This window comes from Siniperca chuatsi, linkage group LG22 (assembly GCF_020085105.1).
Source record: "Siniperca chuatsi isolate FFG_IHB_CAS linkage group LG22, ASM2008510v1, whole genome shotgun sequence".
Classification (NCBI taxonomy): domain Eukaryota; kingdom Metazoa; phylum Chordata; class Actinopteri; order Centrarchiformes; family Sinipercidae; genus Siniperca; species Siniperca chuatsi.
This window is the reverse complement of record NC_058063.1, coordinates 8,950,974-8,975,090: the sequence shown is the minus strand read 5'-3', so window position 1 is coordinate 8,975,090 and position 24,117 is coordinate 8,950,974. Positions and strand designations below refer to the sequence as shown.

General features: G+C 41.4%; 2 protein-coding genes across 3 annotated transcripts in view; one reads left to right on the top strand and one right to left on the bottom strand.

Annotated features, from left to right (window-relative positions):
* The window catches only part of LOC122870500 (pyruvate carboxylase, mitochondrial-like), a 292,268-nt gene that overhangs the window by 90,820 nt on the left and 177,331 nt on the right, over nucleotides 1–24,117 (bottom strand). The window lies entirely within an intron of this gene.
* LOC122870502 (leucine-rich repeat and fibronectin type-III domain-containing protein 4) overlaps nucleotides 1–24,117 on the top strand; it is a 160,238-nt gene that overhangs the window by 130,158 nt on the left and 5,963 nt on the right. Inside the window, 6 exon segments of the mRNA XM_044184730.1 lie at nucleotides 9,617–10,228; nucleotides 10,350–10,512; nucleotides 12,685–12,855; nucleotides 13,724–13,885; nucleotides 14,670–14,772; nucleotides 14,774–15,399. Of these exon segments, the coding sequence (XP_044040665.1) occupies nucleotides 9,643–10,228; nucleotides 10,350–10,512; nucleotides 12,685–12,855; nucleotides 13,724–13,885; nucleotides 14,670–14,772; nucleotides 14,774–15,399 (1,811 nt within the window). The 5' untranslated portion in view covers nucleotides 9,617–9,642.

Genomic DNA, 24,117 nt, shown 5'->3' with positions numbered 1-24,117 from the left:
TTTACCTCCCAGAAAATTCAATCCCCAAGCTGTGCAGTCGTGCGGGCTTTCCAAAGGGAGGAAACAAAATTACAAAACCTCAGCAAGGAGTGGGAGATTGGCTGCCACAGATAGAACACAACACTGTTACAGAATTGCTAAGAAAACTTTCAGACTTTGTTTAGTCACAGAATTGATGGGACATGTTTTTAAGATGCAAAAACCTGGTTTATTTTCTTAGTTATATGGGGTTTTAAGCTTTTGTACAGCTCGTCACAAGTTTCATAAGGTTATATTTTTGCTTCATGACGACAACTGCCCATTTTAATATCAAATCAACTCATGACTATGCAAAGACAAGGCAAATCCAACAGCGACTTTATTTGGCTGGAATTACTCACTTGGTCACCATTGCTACAGATACTATATGCAAGAAAATGGATGGACAGCTACGTGACAGCACTTCGATGTTACTCAGCTCTAGCACTAGTGCCCCAAGTCCTCAAATGATTCGAGACAAATGGGGGTGAGGTACCAGGGGGCACAATATCGCCAACTAGGGGGGCAAAGATGTGAGCTGTGACATCAAGTACAAAATTCTACTCCACTCATAAGGCAGACGAGATCAAGACCTACTTAATGTTATTGTTCACTGCTTGAGATTTTCTTGTCCACCATTGCACAAGTCTTCACAGTTCAATTCCCAGCCTGTGGTAAATCAGAGCAGTGGGTTAACTATGCCTCCTGGTTTTTCAGAATATCAGGCACTTCTTGCAGTCTAGCATTTCTACACATCAGAGAGAGAAGGTCTGGCCTCTAAAACAGGGATACTTCAAACAAATTCCAGGTAACATTGGTTTCTCAACTTTTTTCACTTCTTAAACTTCAATATTTAAGAACGCTTTCTAAGTTCATTAAAGACTGGGTTGCTTATCTTTGAGAAGTGTGGCAGCCTTTAAAAAACCAAACTTCAAAGCCTCCACCAATATTATGTTTTTACTCCGAACAGCAGAGTGGCTTGCTTTCTCTGAAGTGCTGCCATGTTAAAAGATTATAGATACTTTTAAGAATTTCTTACTTACGATAAGGTGCCATGGCCAAAAGCATTCTGCTACCATTCCACTCAGCTCTGATGAAACGCTCATGTCTCCAAAAGTCAATTTATGTCCAATTCTGGACATAAAGGAGCAAACACTTAATTTTTAGACTGCTGAAGAAAATCACTGAAGACAATGGAGTTTTTATGGTCTTCATGCAAGAGCTGTGAAATACGCATCAATGAGACAAAAACAAGGTCTTTATATAAGCATTTAAATTTCTAAACCGATGCAGAGGTGGAAGTTTTCCAAAGGTGTAAAAAACAACCCAAACAAAAACATTTTAGAAATGTGACTGTGCAATGTTCCAGGAATAGAAACAATTATCAAAATCTTCCAAATAGGATGGATTCCAACAGGATTTAGTCAGAGAGGGTCGTGCATACAGATGTGTATACACATGCTGATACAGACACTTGTTCTCCCCCCTCACACACACAGCGATACACAGGCTGTTTCTTTTTCTCTCTCAAACAACATAGAGGTTTGGGAGGAATTAGTTGAGTGGAGTATTTCAGAAGAACTGTATTATTTTGGAGCCCCACTGTGAGGAGACTGCTGTCCTTTTATTTTAAAGAGAATACACTTCAGTTCTTTTCTCTGATTTCCCACTTCTCTTCTTTCACTCCTACTATTTACCTCAGGGGTTCTGTAAGCTTTTTCCACCAGTACCCCCTACCTACACAGCTGGGAAAAAAACAGATGACTGTACAGATTGAAAAAGAACTACACATTAAGCACTTAATGGCTGACATCTGCAGATTTTTTTTTTTGAGAGGCACACACTTGACAAAAAGACTAGGATTACATAATCCATGTGTTTGAAAGATGCTAAAACATGACTACTACAGCCACAGACCCAAAACAGAAATGAAGAGTGAATGCTGTTTACATCGTCGGCAGTGCTGGAATTTGGCCAGTATCCTCAGTAATCTTACTTTAGATTTTTGCCCACCTTTGTACCGCTACATCCAAAACAAATAAAAAATTGTAAAAACTGATTTTGGTGACTGGTCAGTGGGGCTTGGTATTGAACATATACTTATTTGGTACAGACCAAAGTAGAGCTAGACCGATAAATCTGCCAGGCTGATATTAGCTTATTGCATTTATGTCCGTATTGGTGTACAGTATATGTTGGCCAATAAGCAACAGGAAATTTCAGTACAGAAATGCCAAACTACTTTCAGGCAATTTAGAAACAGTGTCTTTGTCCACCAGAAAACTGAAAAATGTCCTGCTCAGTATGCATCTTTGTCACAATTCTTTACAAATCTAAGGGATCCGTATCAAGATTGTTGTTTGTTATTTGTTTACGTTAAAATATTTATATTGGCCAATATATCGTTATCTGATTTTTTTTAACCCCTAAATATCGATATCAGTATCCACCTCAAAAAAAATCCAGTATTGGTTTGGCTATAGACCAAAATGTGTCCGAAGCACCATGGTACCAAAGTTGGCATTGATCATCTGGTCAGACTTCTTCCTCCCTAAACTTTCGTTTCCTTATTCTTTGACCAGCTAGTTCCTGATTTAATTCAAAATTCCACCAATTTTGTAATTTATTTAGGCAAAGTTCTGTTAAAGTTGTTTGTGTTTATAAAACAATCAACATTTGAAAAAAAAAAAAAAAGAAAAAGTATAATTTTTAAATCTGTACCAAAAATCCAATATCATATTGGCACTAATAACATTTTCAAATGATACCTTACCATACTGGTCAGGGAGGAACATCTAAATCCAACTACGGCACAGCTCCATTTTCTCACAATGAACTCCCACTTGTAATTTCTGACCTCTGATAAGAGTTTAATGCTTAAATAAAACCTTTTACCATTGTGACGGCCAAATCGTGGCAATAAAGTTTCAAAGTCGTGTAATATGTCCCAAGTCAATTGTTTACAACTTAACGGTCATTCTCTTGAGCAGTAACCTCTTCCATCCTCCTCTCACTCTTTACCTCATCACCTTTCACTCCCATCCTTCAGCCATGTCTCCCTCTATCTCCTGTCTTCCTGCTTCTCCCACCATCATGATGGTGATGCCTAACAACTCATTTTTAACACAGTTCTCCCTTTCCCTAATCAAATCCACTCTTCCCTCCCTCATCCTTCTCTCTGACAGTGATGGATGGCGGCCTTCACTCATTTATCACCTTTACATATTTCTCTGCCCATCCGCTTAACGACAAACATTCATAGACACTGACTCTTCATCCCTCTTCCTCAAACTCCTGCTCTTTCCTTTCCACTCATTCTCAGCTCTTCACACTACTGGGTTTCATTTTCCTCCAATCTTACACCCCTCCCTCCACCATCTTGTGCACTCTTCTCCCATTTTCTTCTCTTTTTGTCTCTCCCCCTCACTGTATTTCAAGCAGTTAGCGTCTCTCTACGTCCCTCATTTATTGTCCATTTCCATATCCAATATTATTACCCCTCTCACTATGCTTTCTATACATTGTGGATGACTAAAGAGGACAGAATATGACAGAGGAATGACAGAGGAGTGATAGTATCAAAAGGATGAGTGGGCTTACAGTACACACGACTGCCGCACGAAGAGGCTATGTGGGCGTTCTTTTGTTCCTTGCCTAGAGAGACAGAGTGTGTGTATGTGTCGGTCTCCCTATAATTATGATTGTGTGGGAAGACTGTTTTGGTATGTGCTCGCGGTTGTTTCTGTATGCAAGTGCTCACCTAATATCAAGGGCCTGGATTATGAGTAAGAGTGAATGCTAGGAAGTCTTGTGTGTGTGTGTGTGTGTGTGTGTGTGTGTGTGTGTGTGTGTGTGTGAGTGAGTGAAAGGGTGGCTCTATATTTGATCCTTGCATTTGTGCCAGTGAAGCTCGTGTGTATTTTCAGATCAAACAATGTCCAAGTGCACGTCAGCAATATGTAGTGATAGTCAAATGACGTCACTTTAAACTTTTTCATTCAATTCTACCTTCAACTTGTCAACCACACCTAGTAGTCAACCATTAACCTCTTCATGACACTGTGGTGAGTGGCTGTCAGTGATTTTGACTGAAGCGTTGTAGAGGACCTATTCACACTCCAATCAGATCTGTGGATTACTGTGCTTGTGATAAGTGGCTTTTGAGAGCTAATACAAATCCCCTTGTTTGTAAACACTGCAAAATTCCCTAAGTCGATTTAAGTCGATTATAGGCTAATGGCATTTGTGCGTGCCAGAGAGGATGCACAAACACATACGCCAATATGCAGATTTGAAAATATACATGCAAATACACACACACAGAGTTTATTAAGATTATTAATTCTGGTTGGCATGTAAGAGGGCCTGACATTTATAATAGTCCACAGATAATTAAAGACTGAGCCTTTAAGTGCAATAGGTCTTCCATGTGAAATAAAGATACTTCCAAACAGCTTTTAAGTCATGCCTGAAGCTTCTCTTAATTGCATGGGTTTGGGTCGGGTTCAAATTCATCGTTCTACAGCTATTAGCAGCTTCATATTTAGCTGGGTTTGGCCTCACAAAAAGAAGCTGCACCCTCCTGGGGCTGTGGTGGGTGTTTAAAGAGAAACTTTTGGAAGTTAAGGTGAGGTTAGGTTCAGCCTTGCAGCTCTGAGTCGTGCTCCAACACTGGGGGTACTGAGTAGTCCCTTCCACAGACACTTTTAGCTCATGTTCTCGCTCGCTTTCTGCAGCCTTTTTGCTCACTCCACCCACCTGTTTCTTGCTCTCTGGAGGGTTGAGGGTTCGTGCAGGGTAGTGTAGCAGGAAATTTCCCAAAATAGAGGGAGCAAAAGAAAAAAGACAAGAAAACCTAAGCGACTGCGGACACTCATGCGGTACACATGCCTAGGATCACACACACTCTGAAAACACAAACACCAGGCCAAATACACATGTACTTTGATGTCATGTGTTTTTCACGTGCATAAACAGGATTTTCATCTGTTCTTTGTCTGATCTTTTTCTTGTTGTGTTTCTGTCCTCTCCTCCTCTGTGATTTGTCTCTCTATCATCTATCTTTCATTGACTGACTCCCTTTAGTCTTTCCTTCCCAAAAAGTATCAAACAAGCTTGACACAAAAGGGCTTTTGGCCTTATTGCTATACTGCAAAGCCTGCTGCTTTATGTGTGTGTGTGTGTGTGTGTGTGTGTGTGAACAAGAGAGTGAGAGATTTACTGTGTGCGCACGCTCACATCTGTGTGTTCCCTTCTTATTGCGAATTCAGCAGCAAACTTTTAAGAGCAAGTGAAGACTTGCTAAGTGCAGAAAATGTAACATTAATTCACCCACAGGAACACACGCACACTAGACAAGCATGGTGGAGCTATACATTAACTGTAGATACTAGCTGATGGTAGTGACTGTGCACACATGCAGAAACTCACACATACTGTACTGCCCCTGTATGCTGCATCAGTACAATGTGTAAGATAAGACTTTATTGATCCCCAAAGGGGAAATTCAAGCACAAGAAACAGACCAAAGAGGCAGGTAAAGATAACTAGGCAAGGATAAACTAGGCAAGATAAAATCAGAATTAAAAAGCTATGTACACACACACACACACACACACAATACCCTACACCAGCATACATAAATACTAATAGGTGCAAAAACTGTTTTTGACCAGTAGTGCAGTTCCATAAATGCCTGAGAACATTTTAACAGTGACTTGTGGTTTAGTACTGAAGCAGCAACGTTATACCTTATAGGTATCTGATATGTAGTATCCAATATTAAGTACAGAAACCAGTTCTTAATCAGTTAGTTGATTAACTGACCAATCTAATCTCAAGTGTAAGGATTTGCAAATTTCCTCTGTTTTATATCATGGTAAACTGAATGTCTTATAATAACCAATACATGAATCGATAAAAGTTAAACGCATTATACTATCTTTCATATCCTATATATTAGGAAAAATTCATTTTTAAGTTGGAGAAACACATTTTCATCTACCTGTTTCTGTGTGCAGTGAAGATGTCAATTCAAAATAAAGACAAAATATTGCAAAAAAGTTTGGCTTGGCTGAGGTAGAAAAGTTGACATACTGAAAAAGATTGATAAAGGTTGATGGAAACAGACTTTTTAAACATTTGATGTTGTGGTAGGTCATTAAAACACACTTATTCACATTTTGCCACAATTTCAAACATTTGCTTGACATGCATCCAAACAAGTGAATCTACAGACACCATGCCTCACTATACGAAGTGACTCCCCTAACAAATACTCTACATACCTGTTAAAATCAATTACTCGTATGATTACCACCTTTAAATGGGAAAGACCAGGAACAAGATAGAAAGAGGGCACAGAAGAAGATGTTGGAAGAGAAAGAAAGAGGAGCAAGAGGAGGAGTGTAAATGAATGGGACAAGGTGCTATCCATCTCTCTGGGTCAGTTCGATCATTTAGCGGACGGATCGGGTGGGGGTGGGGGTCAGAAAGCTTCAATACTGCACTGCTCTAGTTGCAAATGTGATCTGCTCCCTAATAGAGAAAGAGCAAGAGATGAAGGGGAGAGGGAGATGTAGAAGTGGTAGAAGAAAATTTTCTGCGAGGTACAAAGGAGTGAGGAAGAGGTAAGGGAGAAAAATGGAGGCATGGGAAAACAAGGGATGAAGGGGGAGGAAGGATTGGTGAGAAAGTTAGATAAATGAAGGAAGCGAGGGAGGAAAGGAAGAGCAAGGAGGAGTGTGTCTCAGACAGACAGAGCATGGCAGAGGACTGAACAAATTCATGTGTGTGGCACGTAGGATCTAAGGGTGTGTATGTGTATAGTTTGTGACTGAAAGCAGGATCAGCAAGGAGACAGAGGGCAGCAGAGTCAGCAACCGATAGAGAGACAAGACAAAAAGACAGAGGTGGAGGAGGTGGTGGAAGGAAAAAAAGAGGTGAGAAGGTGGTGAGGTAGAGCTGTGACTGATAACATTGTCGTACTCCGATTGCCTTAAGGACAGACAAGACAGAGAGAAAGAAAGAGAGGGAACGAGACATAAAGAAAGAAAATGCAGAAATTTACAGAGCAGCCAGAGGCAGAAAGGGTTATAAGATGGAAGGTGAGTAAGGGTGGAGAGACAGGGTAGAGAAAGATAGAAAACACAAGGAGGAGCACTGCAGTGAGATAAATGGTAGAGGATGGATGGCAAGGAAACAAAGAACAATCCCTAATAATAGAGTCAGAGGAAGAAGAGGAGCGGTGGGTAAGCGGTGGGGGTGTGTGTGTGTGTGTGTGTGTGTGTGTGTAGGCATGACACAAGGAGAAGGATGTGAAGTCTTTCACATGGGTGTAAGAATTAAAGAGTAAGAGAAAGTGCAGAAGTTATTACGCGAGCGAGAAAGCACAAGTGAGAAAGTGCAGGGCAGAGACAGAGTAAAGGAGGGGGGGAAAGATAAAGGTCAAATAAAGGAGTGGAAAGACACAGACACAGGCACAACAGGAGAGTGCGTGAGCGTATTGACATTCAGTGTGCTGGGGGTAAAGTAAGCTGTCTGAGGAGTAAGCATTAGCACAGTACGGGGGTAGGCTGGTCGAGCTAGGACTGAAGTGCCCTGCTCGTTCTACAACACCACCTGACGTTAGGCCTTTTCAGGGGTTGCCTGCCGCAGAGTAGACACATTTTTAAGCGGCATTTCACTTTTGCTGGAGCATTTTCACATTTTAGTATGCACGCCTCCACAGGAACAGTCAACTTCCAACGACTGCCCTAGGGACTGGCTGTCACTGCAGGCATTCGTGACTTTGCCCCCCTCCTGCTGCAAGCATTTTTTTTTTTTTTCATTTTTTGAAACTGATGACACCAGACATAAGGAAATAACTCTGTGGTACCACTGCTAAGCTGGAGTGTGTGTTGCAGTTATATTTTCAGGTTAGGTTTGAAAAAGGTACTGAGTTCCTGGTAGTCATTGCAGGTCCCTAGAGCGACCAAACACCCCTCAAGTATTTTGAGTTAAATAGCAAAAATCAACAACAAAAGCAGTGTTTTCTAAACACTTAAGTCATTGTAGCCTATTAAATTTAAACTGGTCTTTCTGCTAATCCTATCAAATCAAACCAACTAATTAACTAATAGCCCAATGGTTTAATGTTATGCCCAAACATTTTGTTTCAAAAGGAAATGCATGACATTATGGAAGTCATGATAGCATTCATCGGAGTCTAAAGTAATCCATACATAATCTAATCCTATCATCTAAGAAGGATACTGCTTATTTCCTTCCTTCTCTTTTCTTTAACAGTTGAAACCATTTAGGAGCCTGAAATAACATTCATCATCATTTCAAGCACTAGGTTTCTTTATCTTTTCAATGCAGACTGAAGGTTTAAAAAAATGGGACACGATAGCCTGTTTAATATAGCTAATAGAGCTCACATTTTGGAAGTAGACCAAAGCAAACCATGTAGTAAGGCGGAGAATGCAAAATGCTGCTGGAAACCCCCCATGCTTTGATATCGACACTGCTTCAATATCAGAACCCTCTCCTAGTTTCACGCAGAAAGAGCAAAGCTAGCATCTAATGGAAAATATTGAGCCAGCAATTTGCATCAACCTGTGAAGTCAGCATGATATACGGTTATGTCTGGTCGTTACTCAAAGTATTAGGTTGCATATCACCATGCTCAAGGCTCTATTCCACTGCACTAGTTTCAAGATTGCTCCACATAAAAATACACCCATCTTTCTCCAATGATGTTCTGCGTCTGTCTGTCTCTGACTCACCGTCTCATCCTCTGTCTCCTCTCCCTAGTCACCGCGGCTGTGACTGTTATCAACAGTCCCTGTCACTCTCTCTGTATCTAGGTTACAGTTGCTATGACAACTATTATGCATGCCAATCAGTGGCAGTGACTCACCTCTATACCTTATCATCACATAGCTGTATTTAGGGATGTCTGTGCACAAGGCATGTGTTTACTGGGAGAGTTTCTGCATGGCTGAGATTACAATGGGACCCTTGTATGTGTTGTACTTCACTGAGCCAACTGAGACCTACATTGTGCTTGACTTGAGTCTTGCCGTGGAATCAAAGCTGATAGGCTGGTGACCCAATTTGATTCCCTGACCCACAGTCTTAAGAAAGGGTCTGATGATATAACACTCTAATCCTCTCTTACAGGTTTCTAGGTAACCGTTACTATGGGGACTGGCTGTGTTCAGTCTTTTGGGATGTTGTTGCTAGGCAATAAGCTGTAGTGGTGATGAGGACTGTGTATGCTTGCAAGTGTACATGTTAGAGATACACCAAGAAAGTATTTATTGCAGGGGAACCATTTCTCAATATGTTTTTTCTCAAATTTGTAATGCTATGAAGCACCAAGTGGGCATTAATGCAAAGTGGTACTCATTTAAGAGGAGGCCTTGGCCCACACAAGTATGCATGTGTGTAGAACAGGCTCTCTTTCCAGCTCTGTCTAGTCAGAGTAGGTGGAAGACAGGAAACCAGACACAAAAACACACTTCAGATATCTTCTATAAAACATGTCTGACTAAGGAATGAATTTAAAACCCATTTTGCTTTCTCCCCATTCTCTCGCTTTGTCTCCCCCCAGGTCTGTGGATCGCCAGGCGTTCTACCATGCCTGTCCCCCCACCCCTCAATCCCCGCAGACAAAAACACCTGCCCCACACACACCTCCACCCTGAACAAAGGGCAAAAAGTTCCACCTTCCCCTCCCTCAACCATCCATCCATCCTCTCTCTCTCTCTTCTCCCCCCTCTCCTTGTCTCATCTTTGCCCTCCTCATCCCATCTTGTCCACTGCGCCTGCCCCAGGGCTGCAAAAAGAACCCTTACCGACTCAGTCCCTTTCCCAGCGTTTCACTGGCTGACTCTGGTCACATGCTGCCTGCTGCCTTCTCTGATTGGAGCAGGGGAGACGTGGGGCGTGGTCTCGGCCTGTCCCTTCCACTGTGTGTGTCGAAACCTTTCAGAATCACTCAGCACGCTCTGCGCCGACAAGGGCCTCCTGTTTGTCCCCCCGCACGTTGACCGTCGCACCGTCGAGCTGCGACTGGCTGACAACTTCATCACGGAAGTGGGCGGGAGTGACTTTGTCAACATGACCGGATTGGTTGATTTGACTCTGTCAAGGAATACCATCCACCTGATCCGACCAATGGCCTTTGCTGACCTGGAGAGTCTGCGCTCGCTGCATCTGGATGGTGAGCCAAAACAGTAATCCTATCCTAAGATGCAATCCTGCTGACTTAAACTACTTGGATATGACAATTTGGTAAAATATTCAGATGAATTAAGTGATATTATTTATATTTGTTTGTCCAGGTAATCGTTTGACAATACTTGGACCCAGGGACCTCGCAGGTTTGGTCAATCTGCAACACCTGATCATCAACAACAACCAGCTGGTCAAAGTCTCTTCCCAGGCCTTTGACGACTTCTTGCTCACACTGGAAGACCTTGACCTGTCCTACAATAACCTCAGGAGGTAAGGTTTTGCCTCTGTTGTGATCACCCACACGCATCATGCATTCACACGATCTACTCTGTTCTGTTAAGTAGAAACATACTGTAATATTCTCGAGTTTCCTGTGCTCAGGTCTCAGTCTCAAGTGTATGCTGCAGACACACAACTCAGCTGACAAAATTTCAAGGCACAGTGTAAATGAGAGTCAGCAAACAACTCAATCTGCTTAGGCTGGGAGGAGAGGACTAAAAGCTCAGGAAATTGAAAGCGAATCAATTTTGATGAGGTCCTAATTTTCTTTGACTTCGATTTTGTTAAGATTTGATGAGCACATTTCCAAGCTCACTCCACTTTGTATGAGTGTGCATTGCTATAGCTATTCCATATGGTTCATTCCTTCAGCACATTGTGTAGTATTCCACTCATCTATATCTAGGACAATGGAGACCTCTTACAGCATCACTATCTATTCCTCTGGACTAAATAATAAGTCAGAACAATGATGATATTCTCTATCAATCCCCTATTCTCCTCTTCATACTGTCCCACTGTGTTGATGAATTCAGCAGGTTTTGGCTGTCAGTTCTGATTAAGATATTTCATTTGTCTCCTCTACAGGAGCTCTCTGGCTTCTCTCCAACCTCCACCAAGCCATAAGAAAAGTGTAAAGAGTTTTAATGATGCATACATTGGCAACTGCTGTTCACCCTTAGTTGCAAGTTACTAAAGGAGTCTTTACAGATTCAAAATAAGCCTGCATCACTGATTCTTTCTTAACTAGGTTAAAAATGCTCAAAAATGGAAACAGAACATGTCATATGAGAACTCTTTTTAGGCAGGGGAAGAGATTATCCACGTGGGAAGGCCCACCTGTGTAATTTAATTGTGAAGGAAACTGAGGGACACCTGGTGTCTCCTGCAGCTTAGATTTGTTCAAATACTGATCTCATGTGGTTAACTTTCTGGGACACTGGTGTTGAGCAATGCAGCAAGGATGGGAATTGCCAACTACAGTCTTTATTCATTACAAAAAAAGTTATGACCTTATCATTGCTTGGCTTCTGCACTACCTACATCTGATTCCTGTTATGTATCAAGGCCTCTTTGTAAGATGAATTTAATAACAAAATCAAAGAATTTGTGGACAATAATTTAGACAATATTAAAGAGACATCTTTGTTCTACAATATCCTGCCCATCTGTCTCTGATCTACACCACAGACATGATTTAATAAATCATTAAGCCCAATACTTCGTTACCCTAACATGCCTATTGTCTAGAGACATTCTACTGTATAGACAACGATAGTGACCATCAGCTGTTTGTTGTAGCCGTCAATAATTTAGCAACTTTTCCTCTCCCCTTGAAGTGATTAAGATAACTAATTCCACTCATTTCATTACACAATGTAATATATTCTATCAACCAAGTGAGCATTGAAATTAACTTATTAATGTGTGATATTGAGTGGAAGCAGGTTCTCTTTGTACTCAGCACTGAGAGTGCTACAGTGTTTGTCAGATGACACAAAGCAAATGTATACTCTGCCAAACCCACATTGTGCTAAAGAAAAAGGCACACACTGTAGTGAACTCAACAAAAACAAAACACAAGATGAAATCAACAGTGTAGGTATGACCCTGACCCTGAAAAATAAAGTAAATGCATTACTTCACATTTATTCTATTTTGCTGGTTCTCAGTCATCAGTTTTGACTCACTAATTTGTCCAAAACAGTTCTTAAATGAATGTCTGCACAAAAGAAATACTAAATGACAACAGCAATGGGTCATAGATGGGACTGGTAAAACGCAAAAAAAAGAAGGATTGAGAAGGAGAACAAGCATCTGTTGTTGTCTGTCATTGCTGTCAACATTAATTAGTCTTTACTTATTCCTGTTTTCCACAGAATAACATAGGAGAGTGCTCAGGGCATAGAGAGTAAACTTTGACTGATCTAATAGCAGCACACTCATCCTTTAATCAGGTTAATTTCTTATACAGTTTCAATGTACCCACAAGGGACATTAACCATCAGAGTGGTGAATCTGTCTTCACCGTTGCCATTGCTTTCAAGAGATATTCTCTAATTTCTCCTACTTTAAACAAGAATAAACAAACAATCTTGGTACGAAGTCTATTCAATGAATCTCACATTAATCACTAAATATTCTTCTATTTCATTGCCACAGGGTACCATGGGAATCCATTCAGAACATGGCCAGTCTGCACACGCTCAACCTGGACCATAACCTGATAGACCACATAGCGGAAGGAGTCTTTGGAGAGCTGTATAAGCTTGCACGACTGGATATGACCTCCAACAGGCTCCGAACCCTGCCTCCTGATCCCCTCTTTGCAAGGTAGCCCTTAAGCTCGTCTTTTATGTTTCTCTAAGAAGTGGCTTAGTGGAAAATATTCTGTGGCAGACGACACTACCACAGAGCCACCAAAGTGGTTTTTAACAGGAGCACTCTGGCACTGAAATAGGCCAGAGGGAGACAATGTTGGTGCACAGACATTCTGTAAAATCTTTAGTCACTCCATTGACTATTTATTTTGCTATCTAATTATTTATATACAGTATTGTACATAGCACTATAAATGGTTTCACTTGTACCAGTCCACAGACTGGAACATGTGAGGAAACCAAACCCTATGTTCTCAATTCATTTCACTTTTTTGTTCTGTTATCGTATAGAAACGCGGCAGTGGCTTGTTCCACACTATGCGTGGCAAAGAAAGCCACAGGGGCAAGTGGCTGCAAGGTAAATAAGTAAGGACCTCATAGGTCTCTAGTGCCCACTTATTGGCCGGTCATAAATTCTCTTTGGAAATGGTGATGGCAAGTTATGACCATTACAGGTCATGCTGACTGTGTTGTGAAGAGCTTTACAAAACACTTTTATTATCATTTAACCTGTGCTTTTTATCTCTGTATGTAGCCTTTAAAATTTGAGTGACAAAAGGGGGAAGTTGCTGCAATTTTACAAAGCAAGGGAAAAACTTTCCATGACTAGGAGGAAACAAATGTTGATGAAAATGATGAAAACAAGATAGCGCTGCTATTTGGACTTTCATGCTCAAACTTGTTAACATTATTAAGATACATTTATAGAGTTAGTTCAAAATTGATTGATTTCCATCTTCACAGTCAAATGAATCAAGAATAGAGCAATTTTAACAAATGTGTGCAAGTGAATTGATGTCCTTTTCTACTGTCATCTTCAGGTCCCAGACAGGTGCAATAAGTCCCACCCCCTACAATGCTGTCATAAGCTTAAATTTTGGTGGGAACCCGCTGCACTGCAATTGTGAACTGCTATGGTTACGGCGTCTTATCCGTGGAGACGATATGGAGACGTGTGCCACACCTGCTCACCTGGCTGGAAGGTAAACATCATCAATTGGTCAATGGATCATTTGTCTAACACATTAAGTTTTAGAACCAACCGTTTATCCTTATCCTTTTAATCAGTGAAACCTTCTTCAATGTCAGGGGAAGCAAAAGAATAGTTAGAGGTTGAATGATGTGATGAGTCTAACTGAATATCATACTTCAGTGTCTCCCAACCTTATCTCAAGGCCAATCTGTCCTACAAGATTTTGCTCTAGCCCTGTTTTAGCACACATCCAATTACGGGCCTCACATTTTATGACACCTTAATTGGATCATCGTGTGTGCAAGAATAAACTGGAGCAAAAACTCGCAGGACAGGTAGGCCTTAAGGGCTGAGTTTTGAAACTATTATGTGATATTACTCTAGTCATTATTCTGATACCTCACACTTTCTCCTCCCTGCATCGGTCTACTGGAATTTTCTGGTCTAACCCTGCAGTCAACAGTATGGAGTGAAAAAGGATTGAGGAGCAAAATGAGCATCTGTTGTTATCTGTCATCGCTGTCACCATTAATTACTCTTTGCTTAGACCTGTTTTCTGCAGAGTAAAATGGGAAATTATTCAGACTGCTGTGCATTACTGAACTTTACCCTTAAACTGATAGACAAGAGCACATAGATCGTTAGGTTAATGTACTACATTAATCTGTCAAACCCACCTTGGAGGGATAAAACAAGACAAATTCCTAAATTCCTTAGCCAAAAAGGCAATCTTGCTCTCCACCTCTCCCTCTCTCTCATTGGCTTCATCCCTCGTCCCTCCCTTTGTCTCTCAGATATTTCTGGTCGATTCCTGAGGAGGAGTTTACTTGTGAACCACCTCTTATCACCCGTCACACTCACAACCTGTGGGTGCTGGAGGGCCAGCGAGCCACGCTGAAAATGCCGTGCCATTGGCGACCCTGAGCCAGTAGTCCACTGGGTTTCACCAGATGACCGCATCATTGCAAATTCATCCCGGACCAGCTCCTTCAGCAATGGGACCTTGGATATCTTAGTAACAGTTGCCCGGGATGACGGGGCATACACATGTATCGCAATAAACGCAGCGGGTGAGGCGACTGCCACTGTGGACCTGAAAATAATCCCCCTGCCTCACCGGGGCGGAGCAGGCGGAAACACAGGGAATAACAATGTGAACACCAAAAACAACAGGAACGTGACCAATGGGATTTTACGGACTGATCCAGGCTCCTCGGATATCAGCACAGGGAAAAACGGAGGGATTAACAACGGCGCAGGACGTGGAGGAGAGGTGGATGATGGGAGAAGAGGTGGAAGTGAGGATGATGAGGGTGACAGGGCCTCCGAAGGGGAGAGGGTCGATGGAGGGAGCATGGAGGACGACGAGGGGGACGACGAGGAAGGAAGGATGGTTGGAGTACAAGGGGTTACGTCAACCTCAGCTCAGGTCCGATGGGATTTGGGGCGTTTGCCTGCAGCTTACGTTGTCTGGATGTATCAGATACAGTACAACTGCACCGCTGACGAGACCCTCATCTACAGGTCAGTTCAACTTTTGCTATGTAATACACATTACTCACTATGCAAACAACAGGAGCCAATGTGAAATGTTACTTTTATTAACTCGGATACTTGCCAACAGGTATCTGTTATCGTCTTGCAGTAACAGCTCCTCTATATGCAACCTCAAATTATTTTTTGATTGTCAGTGTTTTCCTCCCTCAAAAGGTGGATATCCCCTTTTCATGCAAAACTCCTTAAATATTTATCCATTACAGCATGGCACTTCAGTACTGCAACTGTTCACCTTGTACATGGACGAGTGGATAGCTCAAGGGAAGGAAGAATGGGGAGACAGATGAAGGGATAGATGGGCGAGGGTAGTTAATAATTCATCTCCATCACTGTATGACACTAAAAGCCAACAGGTGGATAAGTCGGTGCATATGGATGAGAGTAATGAGAGTAGAATGGGAGGACAAGTGGATGAACAAGTGCTTGAACATTGAGGGAATAAAGGGGAATTTGAGGGAGGGGATCTTTTTTTTTTTTTTTTTTTTTTTTTTTTTAAACATCTAGAGGCAAGTAAATAGTGCCCGACTCTGAATGCAAGATATATCTACAGCAACATTTAGTGTCCCTAAATGTTGCTGTAGGCATATCTTCCATAGCATATCAAGCATGTGCCAGTATTAATGAAAACGTCTGATAAAGTAACACAGGATATTGATGACATGTAATTTTTTATCTGAAGTAACATTTAAGCCATGTCATTTTGTATTTGAAATGAGATCCCCACACACTGTCCATCTTTACTCACCATGCTCTCATAGGAAGAAAAATAAACATTTACAAAGATAGGATTTTAGGTTCTTGTTATCACAAATGATTTAAGAGACCACTGCCACACCCTGCCTCATACATTTAGGTAACATTTTTGGAAAGAAACATGGAGGGGAAAAACTAATTTGCATGCCCAAGAAAGCTGGCAATCTTTACTCATCGTTCCTATGCATTGCTGTGAGCCAATTTGTATATAGTAGCTGCCTAGCAAAAAGAAAGAGGAGTACTATTGTAGACACTTATAACAGCCAAAGAGAGCCAAAAAGATTAGAAGGAGCAAAGAGTTTCTGTAAAACAAAACTTTTCATTTTACATGAAAAATTATGGATCTCAAGTTTTACACTTTCTGCGCTAGCACCGTGAAACTGTGATACCCTCAAAAACTAACTGCTCAAACATCAACGGAAACATGGGTAGAGATAGAGGAATGAAGACGAGGAGTAAATAAGTCTGAGATTGATGGATAGAGTTTGATTGATGGAATCTTTCAAAATATGACAGTGGGGCTTGGGTTTTAGCTACTTTTTGTACTTATATGTACAATACTACTGCACTGTACATAAGTTATGCTCATATGGATTCAAAGTTTACTGCATCTGTAACTACAACCGTAGACCGATGAAATATTTGTGTGTGGTTGATGCTACAGCAAAACAGTGGCTGAAATAGTGACATCAAGATGGAATAAGAAAAAGAGAGGAGGTGGGTTATGGAGGGACTGCCATCCTTCCGTAACCCTCTTTGTTTATTTTTTCACTCTGCACTAATGCTGGGATTGAATGTGGTTTCCCTCAGATACCATAAAATGGTATTAAGCAGCGGTGAAGGGAGCTAACCATATGACAGGAAGAGGACAGGGAAGAGAGGCAAATGGAAAGATGATTGTAAATATGAAAAACTGTGTGCAGGTATAATCAGAAGGATGGAAGGATAGTAAGGAAGATGGCAGCCAAGGGTGAATAGAAAAAAAAAAGAGTGATGGGGAGGAGAAACTAATAGTTTGAGTGAGGGACAGAGCCAGAAGGGAAGAATGGGTGAATTTTAAGATGGGAATGAAGCCTCAGAGATTTCAGGAGGAGGAAAGGGATTGAGGGAGAAGGGAAAGATCAGAGATAGGCTCTACCCAAAACACCTTGGTAGAGATTGAGATGAAAGAAGGATGGATGAAAGGAGAGAGAATGACAGACGATAAAGGGGAGTAGAGAGAGGGGTGGGCCCAAATGGTCCTCAAGGAAAAAGCAAGGGTGGAGAGAGGGAGGGGAGGTATTTAAATCCATCACTGAAATAGAGCAAGAGAGAAAATGTGTACATAACAGAAATACACCTGAGTATGGAATAGGGAAGAAAGAGTGAGGAGGGGAAGAGTGGAAGTTGAGAGGACCAACGTAGTGAAGGAGTGAGAAGAGAAAGGAGCCTACAGAAATTTGGGATACAAGAAAGAGATGAGAAAGACTCCTTAAAAAAACAAAGAAAAAAGATTAATGTCACAAAAGAGTAGGAGGAAGAAGATATGGAGATGAGGTGGTGTGGTGAAAGCCCTGCAGCAAAGCAATCCACTGCTAGGGAGAGGGTTTGGTGGATGACAGGACAGAGGCGAAGAGATGTCTCATTGAAATGCCCCATCAAAACAGACAAGTGCAGATTCTGTACAGTCCCATGACACATTTGTGGCAATTACACATGGAGAACTAATTACATGATTGAATTGAATGAACTGAATGAGATCTTAGTTCCCTCGCTGATCAGCTGCGTTCATTCCTCTACGGGAAATACTTGCTATTTAACATTATCAAGTAAAGGTGTATTATCTCTAGATACCAAAGCATATAAATTCAGAGAGACAAACAGAGATTACCTCACCTACAGCGCCACAAGGGTTGAAACAACACCTTTGACAAATTTGCAACAAAAACTGAACATTGAGCTTGATAAAAGGTAGTATTTGTTGCAGGTTTGCAGTATTGGATTGCATCCAATTGTACCGCTGTTTATTATATTACTTTAAATCCCAGTTGCCCTGGCTGAATTTAGCTCTCGCAAACTAAAGGGCGACATGTAAAATGTCCTCCTCTGAGGGAACAAACTTTAAAGAAATAATGAAACAGCAGCATTAGTAGAGGTGAAGGCTCAGCTGTGCAGCTTAAGACAAGAAAATGCTGATAGACACAAAGAGGCTCACACAGAAGCAAAATAGGAGAGATAAACGTAAAAGACTGATCCAAGGCAACCAGCATCACAGGAGAGATGCTGAAATTTAGTCTGGAGGGAGTAAGCTATCTGAAGTTTGACTAAACTCTAAACAAATCACACGCCAACAAAACAGAAGGAGGGGGATAACTGTCTCAAAGGAGAGATAGTGATGTAGTGGCTATCTTAAAAGGTGAAATATAAACTGTGAGCTGAATTGGAAAAGAGAAGAAGGTTAAAAGAGGAGACAAGAAGTCTGAGGGCTTTGAGGGGAGTAAGCAGGGAAATCTGTCTCAAAGGACAGATAAAGAGGAAATGGAAGGGGGCATCATCACCCTGCAGCCAGGGTTTTCCAGTATAGATTTCTATCATGCTATGAATGTGCCAGTGCCAACCGCAATATCACACCAGCAGCAAGACTGTGAAGAAAGGAGTCAGCCAAAGGGAGTCTGGCTTATGAATTCAAAAGGAGAGAATGGATGAGTGAGATTTCATGTTTTCTATCAGGGATTTGTGTTCATATTTTATTGTTGTTGCTGCTGCAGTATGTGTGCTTTGGCAGGTGGAAAAAACACACCAGCCCAGCTGAATTGAGCTGAGGAAGGGGAGGGAGAAAGAAAGATAGGGAGAAAAGTGAGCTACATAATCTATCTATCTATCTATCTATCTATCTATCTATCTATCCATCCATCCATCGAGCACATTGTGTGGCTGCCAGATTTAATCATCTTTAAAAAGGTCAGTCGCATGCTAGACAACACCAGCCTCCATTTTAGCATGGCTTCTCTAATTCTGGTGGCATGTGTGAAAGTGCCAGGTGGGATGTCGTCCATGTGGCATCCGCTGGGCACCCCTCACCCTGTCAGCCTCAGCTCCCCTGACACCTTCAACTGATTTCCTTCCTGGAGCTTTGCCACAATGTTACAGTACCACACTTTGAATTGAGCTCGAGAAAATGTCCTTGATCCTCTAATGTGAGATTGCATTCAGACATTCTGAAAACCCCAGCAATAGAACCAAGGATTGCCGAAGGTTTCTCAGCAATTACCAAATTGGCGTGTCTTTCTTGCCCACACATGGGTACAGCCTACCTGAAGGACAAAGACCAGGAGAAAGAATGTCCTTCCATGTTAACGAGGCAGCATTTGTAAAGTGACCTCTGTGGTACCATCTGTTAGAAAATTCTGTGTCTTTTCAGCAAGATTTCTAGTAAAATCAACTATATAATATACACACACACCTATTTCTCCTTTACAGGGCCATGCATGAAGTCATGAGCTGAAGAGTTCAGTTGTAAACTTCCTCTTCCCCAGCTCAGTTCAGTAGAACATACAGGGGTGGACACAATCCAAAACCCATCAGCCTTACAAAACATGCATCATTGTGAAACTGGTAATGTTAATTTTTTGTGGAGGCTGTGTCAGAAACATGTTGATTCTGTGGTAGTTGCTGAATGATGATGATGATGATTCTGCTGCTGCTGAATCATACTGTTAGGTGTTCCTGTTACCCTATGTACATATAGGGTAAACAACACCACAAAATACAGCCTTAAAATAGCCAGTTATATTATCACCTCTTTGCCTGTCTCAAAAACCATCTGACATGAAGTAAATAGCTCTCACTCAAAGCTTCACATCAGTATTATTTGTTGCAGGACTATTTCATACGAATTGCATTAAATTGTACAGTATAGGTGTTGTTAATTCCACATACATTATTCAATATCTCTGAATTACATAAGATACAGTCTGTTGCTTTCTATTTTCCTACTGATGTTTGTAGATGTAACTAAAAAAAATCTATATCTATCCATCTATCTATACACACACACCAATCTTGTAAGTGTGCAGGCAGGGGTGTAAGGGCTTTGACAATTTTCACAATTTCGCCCCAATCACAACAGGATCAATTTTTCTGCTGGGCACTCTAAGTGCCAAGTTTGACACAGAATTTAATGGGAACAGAAATGATCACAGGGACAGAAAGAGGAGGAAGTTGGAGAGAAAATCATGCAGAGTTTAAGAAATAATGAGAATAATGAAAATAGCGTCTCAGAAAAGGGACGCACAGTTAAAAAGGACAGGGTGAGAGTTTGACAGCTGTAGGAAAGGAGCATGCTGAGACACAGAGAGGGGAGAGAAAGGGGAATGAGTCACAAAAGGAGAGGGAAATGAAAGGATTAAAGAAAGAGAACCTGAAAATTTGGTGTATGGCAATACCACTCATTTGCTGCCACTAACTATACAGCATTTTTGACTAATATTTGACAGAGTACTGAAGTAGTCTATAAATATATTTAATGATATACAGAGAGGATATTTGCTTGGCTGCACCAAACCATGTGGTAAACTGTATAAACAATTTTCTTCCACTGGAGAAATCAAACATCCAGAGATGCTTTCAGTTTCTGTCATGTTACAATGACAACAACAATATGATACTGCTGAGGAAATTAATATCCGAGTCCTGTTTTAGTCCTGTACGAGACTGGTAACCAATATAAGAAATCATACAAAAAACAAGATAAGTACATTTGCTGAGAAGGATGTAAAGAGAGATATAACAGCGGCGGAGGGAGGAGACACGAAGAGACAAAGATTGAAAAAGCAGGAGGAGGGAAGAAAGAACAAGGACGGCCAAAAGGATGGAGGAAAGGAATGGAGATACGGGAGGGACAAAATGGGGTTGAGAGTTGTACCCCAGGGGAAGATGTAATTAAGTGTTAAACTACTGTGTCAATACATGTGTCAACTGACATCAGAGCCAGAAGAAGGAAGGAAAAGAGAAAGGATCAGCACTCAATACATATGTCAACGTATATTTTACTGTAGGGTCAGAAGAAGGACGAGAGTGAGTAAGGGAGGTAGAGAGGGACAGAAAATGAGATTCATACCACCTTTTATTATGTGGCTAAAATAAAAATTAAGAAAACGAGAGAGAAATGATAGAGAAAGACAAATACTAGGGGATTGGGGAGAAGAAGGAGGTCATAAAAAAAGGGAGTGGGAATGAGAGAGAAAACAACTGAATCAGGCGGCGCAGGAAAATCAGGCCAAATGAGGGAGAGCCGAGAGAGAAGGATAGATTAAGGAAGGCGAAAAGACAGAAGGAGGGATGAAACAAAATCCAGAGGGAGGAGGGGGGAGATTGACAGAAAGACAGATCAAGGAAAACAGAAGAAGAGATCAGACAAAATTGAGGGAGATAGCCAAAGAGACAGTAAACAGTCCAACAAATCAAGACCAAAAATGGAGGAAAGGGTAAACGAACAAAAGACATGACATGGAAAAAAAGGAAACAAGGGCAGTATAGATGTCAGCCAGAAGAGGAGATAATTGCTTTGTTGTTCCTCCTCGTCTTTCTTTCTCTCTCTCTCTTTTACTCTTACTCTCTGTGCCCAATCTTGTCTGGTGTCAGACCACCAGACTTGGTAATGTAGATAGAGAGAAAAATAGAGGAAAAAAATGAGAGAAAGAGAAGAGAGGAAGAGAGGGAAGACAAAGATGAGAAAAGGGGGACAGGATTCTACCACTTTCATCCCCTCACCATCACTCTTTTCTTTTCCTCTCTCCCCCTCTCTCTCGGGTACTAATAATTACTCGTTTCTGTGTCACCAGCTTGAACAAAGCACTCCCTTGTCTCTTTCACTTTCTCCTTGTATCTGTGTATGCGCGCGCCTTTGCAGGGTTTAACCATAATTAGAAGCACAGAAACAGACACACACACTTGGTGTGTTAGGTGACAGAGCACAATGCCAGTGTCTGCAAATACAGGGATAGTAATGAGAACAACACTCCTGCCTATTCAACATAACCAATTCAATCAATCAATCCATTAATTTTATTTCAGACCAGTAGTCCAAGTTATATGCGATGCACTTTATATTCATGACCACACATTGTCTCAGGAGCAGTGAGGATTTAGGTGAATATGATTTCATGTGTCCATGATGTGTACGCACACCCCAGAGCTGCACATCTGCAGGTAAATATGACAATAGGAATGTAAATATAGCTAAAAATGCATAATGCAGTGAGTAGTAGTGAATCATCATATCAAAGATGCATGTGTTTGTGAATGTGTCCGGGTCTTCCATGTATATTTCAGTGAATTTGCTAGCGTATTTCTTTTGCTGCCAATGTGGCAGTAACAACTAGAGAGGTGATTCACGATCTCATAAGGGAGAGGAAGGGTGGTGGGGTGGAGGAGAAGAGTGGCAATATATGGATAGAAAGAGAGAGTGAGGACTAGAAATATAAGATGAGGCAAAGAGAGGAGGCAGGGAAAAGGAAGATAGGAGGGGAGAGGATGAGGAGGAGGGAGGAGCAGAGGCAACTAAAGAGGAAATGATGGAGAGGAGAGGAGAAGAGAGACTTTGGACACTAAATAATGGTACACGGTTATAGCTGTGGCTAATAGAGACACAGTACAGTGACTGCGAAAATGAGAGAGGCTTGGAGGTCAGGTAGAACCCGGTGAGAATTGCCTAAGGATTTACAGCGAACAGAGCTGATTGGCTACAGAAATACAGAGGAGGTAAAAGGAGAAGAGATGTGCAGAGGGAACAAACATAACTAAAAATGTAAGTCAAATGGTAAAAAGGTGCCAAGAAAGAGGCTGAACATGGAACAAAAAAGGAGTGCACCACTGATTTAGGTAAAGGTAAAGAAAGGATGGGTGGATACAAAGCAATGAAAAGGGCAGAAGATATGGGGAGATAAGAGTGAGGGACTGATCAGTGAAAAGAAACAAACCTGTTCATAAAAGATGGATGGAAAAAGAATAAGGAGGGCAGATTGAAGGAAGGAGGATCGAAAAAGCTGAAAAGAAGGATAGAGGGAAGGATGGAGGATAGTGTGAATAAAGGAAGAGGTACTGAATGGCAGGATTAGAAAAATGACTCAAGGATTCACTCAAGGTGTGTGTATGTGTGTGAGTCATGGTCACACAATGGAGGATTGAATAGTTTGAGGCTGTGTCCCAGTTTGTCAGACATAGTATAGACTGCAAAAAGCATTCAGTTTTTTATGTTAATCCACATATATACACAAATTAATTTGGTGCAGTATAATTCATAATGCAACCATATATCGGGAAGTTGAAAGGGAATCAGCACAAATATTGCATGTATAAGACTTTGGCAATACAGTTTCTTATTCAGCACTGAATCCAATAAAGCATGCAACAGTATATCAGCAATATTAGTCAAATAGACACTAGGGAAGCGACAAGGGAAAAGAGGGTAAAAGAAAGGACATGAGGAACCAGTACGCGTTAACATGACAGTGAATCAAAGGAAGAAAAAACCCATTTAAACATAACCCTTAATACAGAAAACTGGCCCCTCAGCCAAGAACACAACTCCCCACAGTGACGGTCAAATCTCTCTGACTCGCGGGGTCTATCAATTATACACAGACACATACAGGCTCTGGATGAACTGACACCACTCTAATGCTTCTCAGGGCCTTTTATAAGCCTATAATATGACCAAGGCTTCTATTCAGAAACAGAGGCAGCGGTAGCGTTGTGAGTGCTGCTTCTTGCATATTTCATATGGGAAATCTGATTGAGCACCCACTGTCTTTACTAGTGGACTTTACAGGAGCAATTCACAATCCCCTGGTGTGGCTGATTGCCCAAGACAGGCTTTCATTTTGGGTTTTCATTCCTGAAATATTTGGTTATAATGCTTTGGTTTGATTTCGCTTCTTAAGATGCCTTACT